The 18,618-nt window shown below is 37.7% G+C and overlaps 1 protein-coding gene across 4 annotated transcripts in view; it reads left to right on the top strand.

The window, feature by feature from the left end:
* OSBPL3 (oxysterol binding protein like 3) overlaps nt 1-18,618 on the top strand; it is an 85,971-nt gene that overhangs the window by 50,620 nt on the left and 16,733 nt on the right. For 2 of the 4 annotated variants that reach the window (XM_082302529.1, XM_082302528.1), the window contains exons 8-17: nt 932-1,058; nt 1,893-1,996; nt 2,141-2,233; nt 2,828-2,984; nt 5,370-5,500; nt 8,231-8,338; nt 11,137-11,271; nt 11,968-12,061; nt 15,024-15,274; nt 17,112-17,249. In XM_082302529.1, coding sequence (XP_082158655.1) covers nt 932-1,058; nt 1,893-1,996; nt 2,141-2,233; nt 2,828-2,984; nt 5,370-5,500; nt 8,231-8,338; nt 11,137-11,271; nt 11,968-12,061; nt 15,024-15,274; nt 17,112-17,249 — 1,338 coding nt within the window. The remainder of the gene's footprint in view (nt 1-931; nt 1,059-1,892; nt 1,997-2,140; nt 2,234-2,827; nt 2,985-5,369; nt 5,501-8,230; nt 8,339-11,136; nt 11,272-11,967; nt 12,062-15,023; nt 15,275-17,111; nt 17,250-18,618) is intronic. The other 2 variants (XM_082302531.1, XM_082302530.1) reach the window with 1 other exon arrangement.

Raw genomic sequence — 18,618 nt, 5'->3', positions numbered from 1 at the left:
AAATGGCTGTGTAATGGCACTAAGATGAAACAGTTTAAAACTGATTTTTAACAAGATGTTGACAACGCATGTGATTTGTGCATCTTCCTGACCTGGGTATTATTGAAAATGAAAGGTTTAGTAAGGTGTAAAAATAACTAACTATAACTAACATAATAGTATTGAATGGCTACTATTTGTAGTTACATGAGAGAAGAAAACAGCATTATAGGCTACAATCAACTGGTAACAGTACTGGTAGAAATTTCTTCCCACTGGAAGCTATTTAATTGTACTGCTCAATTAGCTCTTATGCAGAATTTCCAGCATCTCTTGAAGCCTCTGATGATGGGCACTGCTGAAATTGAGCTAAGTTTGAAAATGTTTACTGAGGTGTTGTCAAAGGGTAGTCTTTATCCAGATGAGGTGTATGGTCATCCCTGTATTAAGGCCTGTTGAGCCAAATCCATGCTGAAGTCACTCAACCTTGTGTAAAATTTTAAATGACATCTAGTATATCTTGCTTTTACACTGAAAAATAGCTTTAACAAATGTATGTGTTACATCTAAGTTACTTTTGGGGCTTCTTGGGGGAGCGTGGAGGAGGAACAGAATGTCCGAATTTGGTCCCTTCAGATATGGTACTTTAATTGTTTTAAGTTGACTTAATTTATGCAGAACGTTGCCCTTCCTCAAAATTTAGTTTTCAGCAAATTTTCATGGTCCCTTGAGTGTTTCTACTGCTTGTGGACAGCAGTTATGTTAGATATCCTGGCATTATGCTCAATGACTATATACCTAGTCTAGATCATACACCTTGTTTCCCCTGCATGTAATTGATGCCTTCAGTCCTTGTCCATGACCATGGTCCTCAACTGTTGGTTGTTGGAATTTGTGCATACAACATTAAAATATTGTGTGTTAATAATTCATTTGTTCTTCTTTGGAACAGGCTGGCAGCTTGACCAAACAGAATTCAGTGTCAACTGGAGGTAATTTGTCATTTTCTTTTTCGAGTAACGAGTCCAGGATTTCATCTTGGCTACAGTCTTCTGAAGACATGGAAAAATGCTCAAGAGGTAATGATATTTGAAGAAAGCTGAAAGTAGCCTAATATTTCCCCTAGTTTCTCATAACAATGAGGGTATTATACACTAAGTAGTCATTATGGTTAGAATTTTCTCCGAAACTGGAGGAAGGAGAGAGGTGGTGGTTGATTAAGTGGTTACTGACTTGTTTGCAAAAGAACTGGTGATTTTGGATGTGGGGGTATCAATTGTGGGCAGCTCTTCAAGGAACCAGTACATTTCAGTACATTTTCTTTTACATAGGAACATCACATGCAGTAGTAAGATTTGAACATCCTTAGGCTGGAAAAAGGGAAGCATCCAAAACCTAGTAATTTGAAAAGCACTAAGTCTTTGTACTTCAAAGTCACCTTCTGCTTTCATGCTTTCCTAAGAGCATGAAGATCTTTCTCATGTTGGCAGTGTCTGTGTGATATTTATTTGTTAAGTTTCTACCTACCAGTGAGCTTCTTCTCTAATACAGAGGAGCTTCATCTCTAGGTCTGAATGCGCAATTCAGTGTAGATGCCTGTGGCATTGTTACCCTCACCAGGAGGAGCTCTGACAAATCTCAAACTGCAGAAATTATCACATTATTCTCATTTTTTCTGCAGCCAACTAGGAAAAGATATCATGATCATTATACACACCATATAGGTGCATTTCAGTATTTTGAATTTGAACTCGAATATAGGATACAATCTCTTTATCTAGCAGTCTAATGCTTTTAGTCAATGAATAACTTAAGCTAGCTGCAATCAAAATAGGACTAACCTACAAAGACAGAAAACTGTCAGTGTGTCTGTTACTGTAGGGCAACTGAAAATGTTCTCTTGTTCCAAACAGACCTCTCCAACTGTCACACATATTTACTGGAAATGAACCAGCTGTTACAGAGCATGGATGTTCTTCACAGGACATATTCAGCGCCTGCTATAAATGCTATGCAGGTTTGTTGTTTAAAAACAAAACCAAAAAGCATTTTCCCTTACAGTTCCAAAAAATAACCCCAAATCTTAAAGAATCGAGGTATTTCTTAGCTCTGTTAGGTTTATGGCAGTCTCTGTTGTTTTTGTCCTGTGTGTTGTTAAAAGGTTGGACCTTTTGAAAGCCCAAAGAAGGAAAAGAGAGCACATAGGAGGTGGCGATCCAGGGTTGTTGGGAAAGAGGCTAAAGGAATGTTACAGGTAACTTCAGTCCTTTCAGAGCCCGTCTTCCTCCAAACCTTAGTTATTGATCACTTCTTGGCATGACCAGTTAAGGAAATACAAATCCTTTCTAAGTAGTGTCCTGTGTTACTCATTTTAAGTGGTAATACATCAGACAAAACACAAATGTGTTGTCATTCATATCTGCAATAGAACCTGTCCTCTTACCTTCAGGACACTGGCCATGTTTTTTACGCCTGTTTTCAGTCTGTCTCTAATTTTTTTTTTTTTTTTAATCAGAACAGATTACTGCAAATTCCCTAGCTAGTTTAGTGCACATTTGCATCCAGAGGCCATGTGATTAGATATTTATAAGTGGGGGAAAATAATATAGCATGTTACCTTTGTCAATGGGCTTGCTTCTTTGAGTTTTGGCAATCTCCCATTATGGGATCTTGGGCCAAGTTATATCTCCGGTTTCATTTGCCAGGTGTCATCCATTCGAATCTTATTGATAATTGATAGAAATTTTTTTCATTTTTGGTGTCTGCAACATGTAATCCAGGTGGGTACAAAAAACCAAAATTTTCTTTACAGTTAATAAAAACATCACAAATTACTGTCTACTTACAGGTGCCTTCAGTATTTTCTGCCCCTATGAGACTGCATGCTTCCAATCCAAACTTATCTACAATAGATTTTGTAGAGGAGAAAAATTACTCTGATGGCTCTGAAACATCATCAGAATTTACTAAAATGCAAGAAGACTTGTTTCACATTGCACATAAAGGTAAATGAAATTGTCTTCCATAAATGGCTTCATATCATCCCAGTTTAGATAATGATATGACTTCTGCGAATGCTTCCTTTTTAATGTTTAGAAAAAGCAGAAAACACCCTTCCTTTAATTTCCTTGAGGAATTGCAAGTGTTGAGATCTTGAGTCATTTGAAAAAGGGGGCTTAATCACCACTTTTTAGGGTTTTTATTTAATAGAGAACTACTTGTTTTATGTGCTAAAAGCCTAGATTCAATTATTTTTTGCCAAAAGGTAAAATACCTAAAATAGGTTGCTAGAAATACAGCAGACTGTACTCTTGTTTGCATGCATATCCGTGCATATGAGCACATTTATGTTTCTATATTCTGTGTGCTTCACTGTAGTTCAGAGTCAACATTTGTTGGTGATGCAAGGGTTGCTATGGTAGTAACCTATTTTTAGTGAATACAGAAGAGTAAATCATGCAAAGCAGCCAGAGGGGGAGCTTGACTAGAAATATTTCTGCCCTCAAAATAATTTTTCATTAGCAATGCTTTGTTCCATCACCCTTGCACCAGAAACATTTGTATTGTTTAAGTGATCTTGGTGAGGGAGGCACTTAAGCTTTATAGCTGAAAGGCTTTTGGGAGTATTGGCTTTGTCCCCTTTGGCACACGATAATGGTTGATGTTATCAATAAGCATTCTTTGCTTCTTGTTCCCTTTTAGTGCTGATGTATCTTGATTCTGTTATGTAAGGAATGTATCTAAGTAGTAAACTTCATAAAGTCAATGATAGTCAAAACTGACGTATGTTTTCCAAAGAAAGAAAGGAAGTGAGGGTGGGACCCAGTTGGAGAAGTTGCTGTTAAGCTGAGCAATGAAATCACCTACTCAAGATCATCTTACTGGAATTGTCTGTGACAGAAATATTGTTTAGATTGATCCACAGTGATTTGAAGGGACAATTAACTTGGTTCTATTGACTGCAGAATCCTTTCACTAAGAGGATAAAGAATATTTTTCGAAAGTTACTTAATAGCACACCCCTTCCAAGAAAGAGTAGTGGAGAAAAGTTTCGTGTCACCTTTTTGATACAAATTGAATAAAATGTAACATTAGTTTAGTAGGTAATAATTCTTGAAAAGTAGAGTTAGTATACAACATATTAAATGTCATTGAAGGTCATTGAAAATTCTGGTCATGTTATCTACATATAACAGAAAGCCTAACAGAATAGATCACAGGGGATATATCTCCCTCCCCACCCTGTGATACTGTTAAAGATTTCTTTGGATAGTATGAGAATTAGCTTTGGTAATGGTTGGCAGTGTTGGAATATACTTTAAGAATAATTTTTCAGAAGACTAAATTAAGTTACATAACTCCTCAGGGAAATGATGATTCGGGTTACCTCAGAGTGGATGATTAGGAGAGAGAAGTATTAGGAATTCCTTATTGTTTCCCTTTTTCATGCATCCATGCTCAGATTTTCTATCTTCATTTCCCTGTAACTGGATTCATTTGTGCATTGTCAAGTCTCATGACTGTATTACAGGGCTTGATTAGGCCCTCAGAAATCCTCTAATACTCCAGTCAGATGAATGTTGAAAACCTACATAAGCAAATACTGCTCAAATAAATTTTTATTCCTTGTGGTTAAAGAGAAGATGAAATGTCTTAATGGTAAAAAAATTCCAAAAGCGTATTTCCCCTATAAAACCCCCTTTAGTGATTTTAAAATTGCATGATCTGTTGACTGATTTAAATGTATTGGGCTGGTGATAGTGCCTCAGGAAGGAGTAGAAGTAGCAGCATAACATGCACATCACTCAGGATCTGACCCTCTGAGTCACTAAATCATCTAACAAGCTGAAATTTCTCTAGTACAGAAAGAGATAACAAAACACAACACCACAGTTGACTTACTTGTGGGGAAACTACTAACCCTAAGCTGTGGCACAATGTGTTATAGCTGCCTTTTTTTTTTTTTTGATGACTTTTTTTTTCTATTTGATTTTTTTTCTTTCATCTCTTCTTCTCCCCCACTGGAATTTAGAGAGGAGTATGGAATAGAGTCATGACCACCTGAAGATTCAAGCTAATTGGGAAACAAAAGCAAGTGAAGAGCAGATGTGGTTAGTTAGCCTTGCTGCCATCTGTCACAAATAATCAGAGTAATTTTTACTGTGGCTAATATAGTCAACACAGTAGCCTTCACCATAAACATGTCTCCTACTAAAAATCTACCCTATAACCTTGATTAATATTACTTGCTTTTAGTAACCCACCCTGGAACTGTCAACCTAAATTCTTGTTTCTGTCACCATAAACGATGCTTTGAGTTTTATGTAATTGGTGTGTATACAATTGGTAGCAGCTGTTTTTAACTGTCACTTTTTACAAAATGGTTCTAGTTTACTTCACCTTGAGGTCAGCTTTCAGCACCATATCTACAGAGAGAGAAAAGCTGAAGCAGATGCTGGACTATGATGCATCCTCATCTCCATCTGCACAAATAGTGGGCTTGAAGAATGCCTTAACATCTGTAAGTGACATGCTGAAGCTCACGAAGCTTCATTGTCGTCAGATACTACTTTTAAATTTCAGAGTAGTTAATTTTTGTTTCCTTAGTGTCAGCTCTGTGCTAAAATTTGCAGAATTTAATTGTAGTAAGTTACTATAGATTGTGTTTTTCAAAGACTCTTCTAAATGTTAAAGGTATTTTCAAATCATTGGAGTTTAATAGATGGATTGATTTAGGTATGTAGTGTAATCTGTATCACTCGATGTTAAGAATCAAAGGGCTGCTCTGTTACTGTGAGTCTGCTTTCTTTCTAAACATGCTACTACTCAGTTCTGATGGGTTGCAGGTTTCCTTTCCCTTTTCTTTATCTAAACAGCACTTGAATATTCACTGTATGATTTAGCATAAAATAAAGGTAAGAGTGGCTGAATGCTCTCAGCTGTCCTTTCTAGTGCACTACAGAGCTTCTCCATGCTGCACCAAGACACTGCAAAGCAAATTCAAGTACAACTGGTTTATGTTGACTTCCAACCTCAATTATCTCTCAGTCCTCTAAAAGCAGCAATGGAGTTCTTAGAGCAGAGTTCTAAATGACAAAAGATGGTGCTCGTTAAAAAGGTGGGGGGTTGGTTGGTGTGCTGTATGTAATTGGCTGAGACCAGAACTTTTCATCTGGGTCATGTTTGAACATGTCAACCAAATTGATCTGATTTCAGAGCAATGAGGGCTGTCATTACCATGGCCTTAAAATTTCAGTGTTTTTTGCAAACACCACATCAGAGGCAGGGGAGACTCTCTGGCACTGATCAATGTGATGTAGATCATCCTAGAATTATTTCAGTATGAAAGCTTCCCTTTGCTTGACAAAATCTGCATGTGATTATAGTTTTTAAGTGTATGACATGCCTCTTTGCTTAGACCTTTAGAGGCTGTGATGTCTTCACAGTATTTAGAGAAAGTTGAAGCCTGTTGCATAATATCTGTACTCATTCACTTGCACTTCTTTGGTTTTGGCTTTCAGATGTTGCACTTCTGATATTTGAATAGGTGACTTTTATTTTTCCAATGTTATTTGTCTACCATTTTATATCAGAAAATCAGTTTTAAGACTGCTGAACTCAGTGAACACTCAGCTTAGCATGAATCATTTTGTTTTCTGGGCAGTGAAATTTGGTTGTCCATCTTCATCCTGTACATGTCTTTAAAAATAATTCTTTTAGGTCTTATTTGATACTTAATTAGTTTTGTAGCCCATCCACAAGTCATCTGTGAACCTTGGCTGATTCAGCAAGGTAATCACCTATGAGGGCTCTTCTTAATCTGCAGTTCTGTAATGTCATGATGCCAGCAGAAATTTTCTTATCCTGTACAGCAGAGATCCTGTAGGAGAATGGAATGAGCTTCCTTTGAAGACATTTGGAAGCATGGAGATGATAAACTTGACATATTTTTAAGACTACCTTGCAAGAGAGTCCTGTGTTAATGACTTTGGCTTAGTGTTTGTTGTTGTTCATTTTAGTTTGTTTTCTCTACAGGAGGAACAAAAAAATCACTCACAGGTTGAAAGCTATCAAACCTAAGTCTGTTTTGCTCCCATCAGCCTGGCAGTAGAAGAAAAATGAACAGATTTAAAGTGGATAAGCCACCACAAAATTAGCATATCTGCCTCTGCTTCTCCTTCATTAAGATAATATTCTTGATCTACACGCATTCTAAGAAAAGGAAATACAGAACGGGAAAAGATACAATATTTCTGATTTGGGGGGAGGAAGAAGACATCGGGAAGAAAATATTTTGTAACAAAATGAAAATGGGAACATGCTATTACAGGAGAGCTGTTTTGCACTTACCTGATGTTGAGGATTTAACACAGTGCTGAGCACTTGACATACAAGGGATATATACCTTTATGGCAAATTCAGACCACATATAGGTAAAGCCAGAAATAAGTTTTCTCTCCTCCATCATCACACTGAGCTTACTGTCTTTCCTGCCTCCAAGAGAATTTTCAACAAAACTTACTGCCAAAAGCAGAAGCATTTTTGGGATAAAGTGAATGTGTAAACAGCAGGGTTCTCCACATCTTGGTATTGATTCAGATCACTAAAATGGGATGTAAGTCTTCAGTATTGTTCCAAAATTAGTAACATGATATTTTGTTTCAAAGGTAGTTTCATTGCAGGGTTACACTCTCTTCCTACATGTCTAGTCTAATTGACATCTATCAGATGCACCCAGAATAAGTAAATAACATGTAACAAACATGAGTTTGCAGTAGAGGCTTTTTATTCTGACCATTGCTGTTATAATCTGATAGGAGACAAATCATACCTGTTACCTTTGTGAATTTGTGTCTTATTTCTCTGTCACTGGAAGGCAAAGGAAACTGCCAGTATGGGAAAATCAAATGGTTTTGGATGTGGCAAGAACAGATGTTAAGGGAGGCTATGTTGGAGATGGGAGTGAAGGAAGGGAGCTTGAAAAGAAAAACATCCCTGCCATCTTTTACTTTTTTTCTGCACTTATGTCTCTGTTTCCTCAAACTGGAAAAAACCAGTTTTAATTTGAGAGATAAGGAGTAAGGTTTGAAGCATTTATAATAAATGATTTGCTGAACCAGTAAAAAAATGATGTGGTGGTAGTGTTTTATACTGCACTTTAAATAGTCTTTGCCCCCTTTTATACAATAAAGCCACATTCAAGTTAGCTGAGAGAACTTTATATCCCCAATATTTTTGTTAAATATTCCAGGCAATAGCACAAAACACAGATCTTAAAGACCGGTTACGCAGAATACATGCCGAATCTAAGATCATTGATTCAGCATCTAATGCAAAATCAAGTCCAGATTTGGTGAAGGTGGGTATGGATTTCCTCTTTCAGTGATGTCCGTTCCTCCAGCCCCTACATCTAGACAGTGCTGCATAGCTGCGCCTTGTCCTGTTCTCCGTGTCTTCCCTGTGGTGTGGTGTGTTAGCAAAGCCAGTCTGCTTTCATGGTTGTGAGTCATTTCTGATGATGCATTGTCTGGTATTTGATTTCAAAGATTTTCCTTGTGAGCAGGTTTCTTGAGCACATCTTCCATTGCTTTTTGCTACTGGTTCCTGGTGGTCTCCCTCGCCTCCTGCCTGCTTCTCATTCAGCATGTACAAAGCTCCTGTCACCCTTGTGCCACTGTTTCTCTTGCCCTTTTAGTCCCTTGTTAAGTTCTGTAGATCTTTTGTTGCCCGTTTAAGTGCTGTTAGCCCAGAATGTTGGCTACCAGTGTGGATCATGTAAGGTTTAGAACAATTATCAGACATTTCCATGAAAGGATCAAAGTTAATGGTACATACAAGAACCCTTTCAGCCATTTAGTGTTCTTTGTGTTAAGCCAGGGAGTCTTCTATATCCAGTTAGCCAGTTATCTTCTGTATCCAGTTTATTTTGAGATTCCACTGATGTTCAGACAGTTTTTTGGCTCGCTGCAGAATGCATGTGAATATGGGGTAATTATAGGTCATAAGATGTAGGTGTTAATGGTGTTAGTGAGGGAAGCCAGAATTGTGTTATTTATCATGGATTTTCCTAAATGTTAACTCATGCAGAAACCTCTGCTGTGCTTGTAGTATAAATCTTTCATTAGAACTCGAGTGCTGGGGCTTTTATGTAACTAATTATTTCCTTGTATTTTTAAAGACAGTTTAGTCATTCCAGAACAGATTCCATCTGTTCGCTTCTGGTTCAGTTCTGTTTTAGTGGAGCTGTGTTTTGGTCATATTTAGCTGTTCAGTTTTGGGGTTTTTTTCCTTTAGGTAGTTGATCATTCTAGTGCCTTTTGCTTTAAAACCCATGAGAATTTGAACAGCACTTAAACTGCTATCCAGAAAAGCATTAATGCACTGTTACTTAGTTGCAGGAGTTCTTTATTTTCTTACTTAGTGGAGGTCTTTGCAATGACGACGGATTATTTCTGAAACTTGTGCTATGTGCTATACACACACACAGAGGCACATGTGACAGAAATAGCTTTTAGAAGGTCTTTTGGAGGTTGCATTCACAAATTCCCTCTGGCGTGGCTTGGGATGGAACTTAAGGATGAAATCACTTATACTGGAGAAGCTTCATTTTAAGATTGTCTGAGGACTGTGATACAGTAGTGCTGCTTTGAAGAAGACAGGACCATTGCACAAAACTTGTCACTAAATGATACATCGGGTGCTATGATACACCCAATTTGAAAATTGAAGCAGTATAAAATAGTATCTCAAGCCTTTGCATAAGGGAAAAGTTTTGTTTGTCTATTGGGTGATTTAATTGTAATTCATCATGCCAAAGTGGGAATTTGGAACAAGAAAACCTGAAGCTTATGTGTTAGATATAAAAACCTGATGCTCTTTTATGAGTCTTTCCTGCTCACTTCCCTTCTCAGATTCAAAATAGTATTGGAAACAATCCCAGTAGCAATGCTTATGTGTAAGGTATTTTTTTTTTACTTGTAGGCTAGTGTAACTGCCTTCCTACAGGAGGGACAATGTTGAGGTTCTCTTTTATCCCTGCTGTAAAAGGAGGGGTTTTTTAAGTCTTTTATATAGCATTTGTTTTGTTTCCATGTCACCATTATCAGGGTGTACCAAATAACATTTCATACAATAGCAAAACCTACCAACAGAAAAACTTTGAAAGAAGGTTTGTCAGCTTGATTATGGGCTTGTCAGACTGTTCGTTATGTTGTTCTGAAAATAAAATACTACAATTCCTGCAAAATTAATGATAGGGAAGTCATGGTTATAAGTTAGTAAAGCACCTCATGCAGAAAATCTTCAGAGCAGCTAATACACTCCCTTGGGCCAGCATAGCTCATTTCCTTTGTGTTGGAGGAGTTATCAGGGAAAACAGTAGCACACAAGCTTTGACAGCTTTTTTACTGCCACCACAGAATGAGAAGTCTCACTGGTCACCCCACCTTTGCCAGGCCACCTGTTGGAGCTCTGCTTACACCAATGATCTCTTGAGCTTCCATGGGAGGGGCTGTCAAGATCTCTGTGGCAGTCAAATGTGCCTCCAGCAGCAAAAGCAATTCCGATTCCATGGCTTAAATAGTATGTTGGTTTTGGTTAATGTGGAGACATCTCAGGTGTGGATATGAAGGAATGCTTTCCAAAGCACAGCATAGAAAATTGGTGAAGAAAAAGAGCTAGGAAAACATACTATTATAAAGAAAGCAACTTTACCCCTCAGAATTTTGTAGACTACTCTACGGCAGGCTTTGCATTAAGCAATGATTAATTAATTTGCTAAGAACAGGAAGGAATGTGAATCTAGGATGTAATATAAAGAGATGGGAGTTCTGTTCTTTTGTGGGCTTTTTGATGATACACTTGGATATATCTGGCTAAATAATTCAAATAGCAAAGCATTTTTATATGCAGCACTTTTAAGTGATTTACTCAATATGCATTGCTTTATTTTCCTTCTTTTTCCTTCTCTTTGCTCTGTTTTACTTTGGTTTTAAATCCCACTTTGAAACATATGCTATCTTTTACATAAATTGAAGAGGAGCATGTGCAATCTTCTCCCAATGTTTTACAGCCCTTCAAGTTAGGAGACTGTGGAATTGCATGCACAAATGTTGTTGGTGGTACTTCCCTGCTCAAAACTTCTTTTCTTTTAAACAGGAAAATTCAAGAGAAGAAGGCAGAGGTCTGGTTCACCAGGTCTCCAATGAAAGCAGACTGTCTATAGCTGACTCTCTCACAGAATTTTTTGATGCACAGGAAGTCCTGCTGTCTGCTAGTTCTTCAGAAAATGAGGTCTGAGCAAGAAGATTGACATCATTCAGATGTATTTTCTTATCTGCTAATTGACATGCAATCTTTCTGAGTGCTAGCTGTACATCAGAAGACTGCCAGAAAATTTAAATTTTCAAAACATTTAGAAATTAATATGCCATTTATATTTATTTGTTGTCATTGTCTCTTCACTGTAAAAGGTAGCAATTATTAAGAAGTCTTATATACTCAGCAAGGCAGATGGCAATTAAGTAGCTAGTATGCAGATACTGCAGACATTGTACTGGCTGCCTTCAGTCATTATACAGGTGCCCTGGGAATTGCATCACAAAAATACTTGTTCATACCTGTCCTTGTGGTTCCTGTAGGTACCTTGAAGCTGATGTCATGCATATTGAAATTTATTAGATCATTGTTTCCTCTCTTGGGCTCCATAAAAACCTTGGCTTTTGACATGAGGAAAGCCTTCCTAGTTGTGAGGCTAAGGAGATGAAGCATGTCTCCACTAAAGTTAGATTCTTCAGTTATGGCAATCTCTCCCAAATTTAGTTGTCTCTTCTTAGGACTTTGTAGTACTTTTCTGTAGTACTGAAACACCGCTTAAACAGTTCAATTATATTACAACAATAATTGCAGCTGAAAGTAACACTTTCCACGTGCATATGGGGTTATTTTAATGAGTGATGTATCTTGCTTTTTTCCCCACCCCACACTCAGGTATCAGATGATGACTCATATGTAAGTGATATCAGTGATAATGTCTCAGAAGATAACCTAAGCAATGACATGGAGAATGAAAGACAAACGTTAGGTAAGTTCAGTGGGTTTTTATGCCATGTTTTGAGACTTTTGTCTCTGTTTGTTTGGGATACTTTTTTCTTCTCTTACTAGATAATTAGATGTTACGGGTTTTGAGATGTAAACAGACTGTGTTTTTTCTCATATAGACTCAGATTGGTTTGGAACAGCAGATTCTGGATAATCTGCTTATCTGGGCACTGTTGATTAAGCAGGATGGTGGTTCTGTATCATCAGGGAAACATCTTTTCTTGGCTTCTTTGATGCAACTCCCACTCCCTCTCAGTTTCACATTGCCACAGGATTTTCAGAGTAGCAAGGCCTAACTGCTTTCTTTTTTTAAAAAAGTAATTTTCTTCTTGTCACACTGTTTTTTCAGTCTGCAATTTAGAAACTGCATTCAGAAGTCATGTTGTTTTAGCAGAACTCACTGTTTAAAGGAACCTGAGAATAATTACACACTGGCAAGTCTGGTGCATGCCCATAAGAATTTTTTTCTTGCATGTTTCAGTCATTATAGTCTTGTTAGTACATATGCTAATTTGTCCTTCTAATTAGGAGGAGACTCAAAAAAAGGAGAAAAATTGGTCATTACAACCTGCCTTCAACTCATTTCAGCTAACCACAATGTTCTTCCCCCTCTAACAATGTATTTTTATCTTCAAAAATGCTGAACAGTGATTTCTTACTAGCAGCTGTTTCCTGATCATCTCCAAGGAGCAGTGGATTCCTATGAACTTGGGTAGTTTGACGAGTGTTCTGTAACTGTTCAAAATGAAGATTTTTTAATTTTTTCTTTTAAGATAGGAAAGAATACAGATCGATTTATCTCATGATCTGGACCTTAGAAAGCTGTATTATTGTGGCAGTTCATCTTTTTGTAACAAAGACTGTCACTGAAGCTCTTCAGTATAAGCAGCACCTCTGCATGCTTCTGGTACCTGCTATTTCAGTGCTTTGGGCAGCCTGCCACTGCCATTAATAGAAAACTGGATGTCTTTTTCCTACAGGGCTTTAGCTGCACCATAAATTGTGGGATTATGATAAAATCCTCTGGCCACTGCAATGTAGAAGGTCAGATCAGATGTTGATAATGGTCCAGTTTGGCCTCAAAAGTCATTGAGTCTAACTGGAGGTCAGATGTCTAAATCTCCTTTGTCATTCATCCTGTCTGTCACAGCTCTTACAAACCAGAACTGCATGGGCTTTTCTGTAACAGAGAGTTGGCAAACTTCACTGTTTAGAAAATTTGGTATCTGAGTATTGGAGTTCTTGCTCTACTCTGTTTTTTCAGCAGCTTACCTCAATTAATGGACTGGTCCAGAATACATAAATGAGTCAATTGGTATTCTTCTTTTAATCAGAAGCTGTCAAAAGACATAGCCAAATCCCATTTCTGGGAGCTCTTTTAAACAAGGATAGGTTTCTAGCATTTACCTCATTCCTGAGGTATCTAAGGCAGCATCCTTCTTTTTGGCCTCTTCTGATCTTAAATAAATTCTTCCAATAGGGAAGTATGGGAGTCAACTCCTTAACTCTCAACAGTATAATTGTTACAGGTAGATTTTTTGACTCAATAGTGCCCATGCCATTTTTAAGCAAAAAGAAAGATACAGGCAAGGGACAGTTCACCTGACCTTGTTAGAGTAACTCAGTCATATGAGGTATTAGGACTTCTAGTTTGAGTGGCAGGAAAGACTCCTTCCTCAAAACTCTGAGGCTACTGGTTACCCTTTAAAAACTCCACATGAGGCATGGGCTGGCAGGGATGGAGAAGTTTGTTCTTGTGGTCACCTGTCACTGCTGGAAGCACTGCTGATACTGTGCTTATGTCAGTGGAAGAGCAGAGGAAGTACTGGTTAAGTGCATTTAAGGGCAGGGAGTCTTCAGGCATGTGTAGGACAGAAAGAGATGTGCTGCCCAGGTTGGGTTTAATTCCTTCAAGACAGAGCTGTGTGAGGAAAGCCAGAAAAGGACAGGGGTTGACAGACTGAGGCTGTGCGGAAATGTTTCCAAATAGTAACTGATCCTAAGGCAGGAGCTTCCTAGGTGCTCCTCAGGATGTGTAAAGATAAAATATGTTCTTACAGTGGCAAACACATTCCTCTCTGAAACAAAAGTGATGTACAGCTAAGCAGTGTAATCACTTCAGACTAGTGCCTGTTGCAGAAGCTTGTAGCTCTATTTGGATTTTGCTACAAATCATTTCATTCAGAACTATTTATCCTGTTCTGATTGCTTTGATATAGCAACCAGACTTCAGATATTCGTGTCAACGACTCTTGACTTGAGTCTTCATTTTTTTTCTTTTTTTATCTTCAGCAAACCCAAAGCACAGTTGCTTCAGCTTTTCCCTTTTCCACCCTTAAAACATGTCAGTTCTCCATCAATGTATGGGCGTATCTCAAAGTAACATCGCTAAGTTTAAATGCCATGGGGAGCAACGTGGAAAAGCCTGAATGTAAATTTGTGGTGCAGTAAATTTCCCTGGTAGGAGTATTCAAAAAAGTAGGAAGAGCTCAGTAGGAGTAGTTATTATCCTTACATCTGTAAGTTACATCTCGCCTTCTGAGAAGTGTCAACTTAATTGAAGGTCTGTCAAGGAAGGAGGTTTTATGTCCCCTAAACAGATATGAATCCATCTCTATTACAAATAAAATAGTTATAATATTTACTCTTTCAACTTCAGTGGAAAGTCTGAGCAGACTTTTCTTACAGACTTTAAGGGAAAATAAGGTAATTTTTATGCATCTCTTGTACCTGGCATTTTACTTCTGTTAATGTATGTAAAATATTGTTCTTAATTTTGTCATTTTTATAACAGGCTATCTTCAAACCACAAGTGAAATACTTAAATGAATCGTGGGTGGAAGGAAGTTTTGACAGAAGAAAAGATGGTTGCATTTTAATGTATGTTTGCAAAGGGGATGAAACTAAGAAAATGTTAATTTAATTGCTCTGCCACTTCTTTTCAGATTGTATTTCTGAAAGCGGAATTGGATGCAATTCTAAACGGAGAACATGTTTACCAGCTCCATGCCCTAACACCAGTAACATCAGCCTATGGAATATCCTGAGGAATAACATAGGAAAGGATCTCTCCAAAGTGGCCATGCCAGTTGAGTTAAATGAGCCGCTGAACACCCTGCAGCGTCTCTGCGAGGAGCTGGAGTACAGCGAGCTCCTGGATAAAGCAGCGCACACACCGAACCCCTTTGAACGCATGGTAAATACCTTATTCCAAACACTTAGTAACATTCAGTAGAATTAGAACAGAGTAAACATAAAAGCAATGCTGAAGAAATGAAGATGTTCTGTTCCATTGTTTTGTTTCTCTCAGCTGAGAGAGGCAAACTCTCCAAATGTGTCTGTACATACTCACATAGCCACTATTTTTGACTCTTCTGCTCCATTTCTGTTGCTTTTTCAAAAAGTCTCCCTCTCCTCAAGTACCTTGCTGTTCTGCAAGTTTAAACAAAAAAGAAGCTTAGTTCTGTTTTGCAGCCCTTGCTCTGCAATATTAAAAATTTACAGCAAAAGGGGAGGAGGGGATTAAATTTATATAATTCCCTGTCAAAGATGAAAGCTACAATATATCTTTTTCAGGGGTGTTCTGATCTGGTAACACATCTGTACATAGAGATGCTGGATCTTCCAGCCCTACATGACTGTGATATCTCTATATTAACTATGAGCTCCATATTTTTTAACAGCTAGTTTTCTGAAGTTTTGGGGTTAATCCAAAATGTTCAGGATCTCAAAACCGGGCAGTATTATGTATATTGGGTACAATAATGGAGTCATCCTCTGCCAGTGCAGAACCCTGAATTCTGCATTTGGCAAAAGAACAAGAGAGAAGTGCATTTCAGTTGTTCTGCTTCCAGGTGTACAAGAGCTACTTAAAATGCAAGCCCATAAATAAAGGATTAGAAGCTCCCTAAATTCTCGTAAATGGAAGATACAGATTTTCCCATAAACTGAATTAAGCCTTTTCAACTCAATATGTCTTATCTTAAAATGAGGTTATTAAATGGAAGTAGGTAGTCGTGTTATAAATACTGTTTGAAAAGTCTCTTTCCTCATTCTGACACACTCAGGGGTTACAATTTAGGGCCTATTCCCAGGGTGTGGCCATTCACTGGGGTTTTCAGTCCATAGCTTATTTTTGTTCTCTTGAGAACATATGCTAAAAGGAAAAGGAAATGAGCAGTAGTTGTTCAAAAGGGAGTGAAAAGAAGCCTTCTCTCCTTCCCACACCCAGGCATCTGGAAATTACCTCGGACTGGTGTATTCTTTGCCTTTGAGAAATTCCTGAAGCAAAATTTAATGCTAGCTGTTGCATAGTAATTGCAATAGTTCATAAAAGACCCTATCTGCAGTGGATTTGTTTTCTGAAGCTGTGAAAAGAGAATATCTACACTTTCACAAGATGAGGAAAAGGGAGTGAAAAGAGAAAAAACGTGTTACAAAAGAGACTTGAATCAAACAGCCCTGAATTCTAATTCCTCATATTATGCTTGAGTTGACTGCACAAATTTGGAAGGGCTGCCTGTGTGTCAGTCATGATCAACAATTTCATGATTAGGTAATAGCACCCAGTCGAGACAAAACAATTTAAGTCAAACAACATTAGAAATAGCAAAGTTGGTGAAAACTCATCCAGTACTTTCTGTGCCATGTTTATGGAAAGGATTGTTGGTAGATTTACGGAGTCACAGATATAACTATAAAAACCAGTTATTATATGAAATCTAACAGTGATTTTTAGGGTTACTGCTTTGAACTGTGTTGTAGAATGCTAAACTGTTTCAAACACTTTTCAGAAATGCTGTTTTCAGTTGATGAAATTTGCAGTATCTGATCCTAATAATTCCTGACCTATTGAATGACGCTGAAAATTGAATAGTTCTTTAATGTGTGAACTAGGGCTTAGCTTATAGGAGGTATGAACATTTGTAGTTTGCAAATAAAGGGAGAAATACAGAATCAGGATAAATCTTGCTTTTATTTTTTTGTGTCTGTTGTAAATTAATTAATCTAAGTCCCAAATATGTACTTCCCAGGTGTACATAGCTGCCTTTGCAGTCTCTGCCTATGCATCCAGTTACTACAGAGCTGGAAGTAAGCCATTTAATCCTGTGCTTGGAGAAACCTATGAATGTATTCGTGAAGATAAGGGTTTCCAGTTCTTTGCAGAACAGGTATTGTATGCTGCAACCCTTAGAATTGCTACTCGATACACTGCAGAATTCTAAATGTGTGGCTGGAATCCTCTAGAATTAATGGCAAAATACAAAATTGCTTTACATTACCTGAGCCCAGCAAAACTCAAGGGACCTTGCTGAATTATAAACAAAGAGAATTGTTTTTTGAGAAAAGTCTGCTAAGTCTGGCATGGAACGTCACAACCAGCAGCTGACACTCGAGGAGCAAAGGCTGGCAGGCTGCCTGCTCCAGTAACAAGATAACTTGGTTAAGTAGAGTGCAATTCCCCATGCTGAAATCTGATCACAACTGCAACAGAAGTTTACATTCTTGTCATTTTCTTTTGTGTGTGATCATTAAAAATAGTTCAGTATCTTCAGCTGTTTAATGTCTTCTTTTATAACAAATGTATCTGTTGGTGTGAGTCAATCAACCACAAGTATTTCCAATGGCACCATGACTATTTCTGCTTCCTCTCCAAATATTTAGTAGGCTAAGCCTTTCAAATCTGCTACCACAGCCGAGTAGGTGAAGGATGTATACAGCACATCATGGTCCAAGTGTTCATGAAGATAATTCCCCAGTAGGAGAATAATTATTAAGTATGGGTGAAAAATATTAAATTTAAACCAGCCAAGTGACCAAAATTACTAAACTTGAAGCATATGTTAAAAAGAGATAAAACTCAAATACCTGGTGCCTAGCAAAGTAAGAATGACTGAAAGCTGTCTTATTCTGTCTAGACATAACAGAAAAAATACAAAAAGTGCAGGGGGCAAAAGTGTGCAAGCTAGAAACTTGATCAGAGAAGGACTTCTAAGAGGCTTTCTGTAGGAAATGAAAAGTGCTTTTGTGCCTGTGAAGGTACAGCATTTTGCACATTATGTTTTAGAACTGACAAAAAGGAATATTATGTGATCTTTCCTTAGTCTCAGGAAATGTCACAGGCAAGAGTAAAACTAAGGAGAGAAAAGAAAACCCAACAAAAAGTAAAACAGTCAAAGCAAGAATGAAATTTAAGGTTCAAGTAATGTATCTGGTTCTTCACTGTGCTACTCCACTACTAAGATGATGTGTATAGAGCACTGCAAGTACCCACACAGCATCAAATTTGAGTAACAAAGTGGTGAATAAAGGTTAGTACTGGGTTTGATGTTACACTGAATTAAAGGAAGATATTTTCACTTGAATAGTGGGTAAACCAGTACAAAGGCTAGTTTTTATAAAGAAGAATATTACTACGTGAGCTTGTTCTATTAACAACTGTTGTTCTAATATATGAAATAAGCGACGTGAGTTTATAGAGTGGTAAAGTTATGGTAAGAGTATGGGGTGAAGAAATACTAGGAAGGGAGGACAATATAG

This window comes from Coloeus monedula, assembly GCF_965178545.1.
Source record: "Coloeus monedula genome assembly, chromosome: 1".
Classification (NCBI taxonomy): domain Eukaryota; kingdom Metazoa; phylum Chordata; class Aves; order Passeriformes; family Corvidae; genus Coloeus; species Coloeus monedula.
The sequence above is the reverse complement of the archived record's forward strand: the minus strand, read 5'-3'. Positions and strand labels throughout refer to the sequence as shown.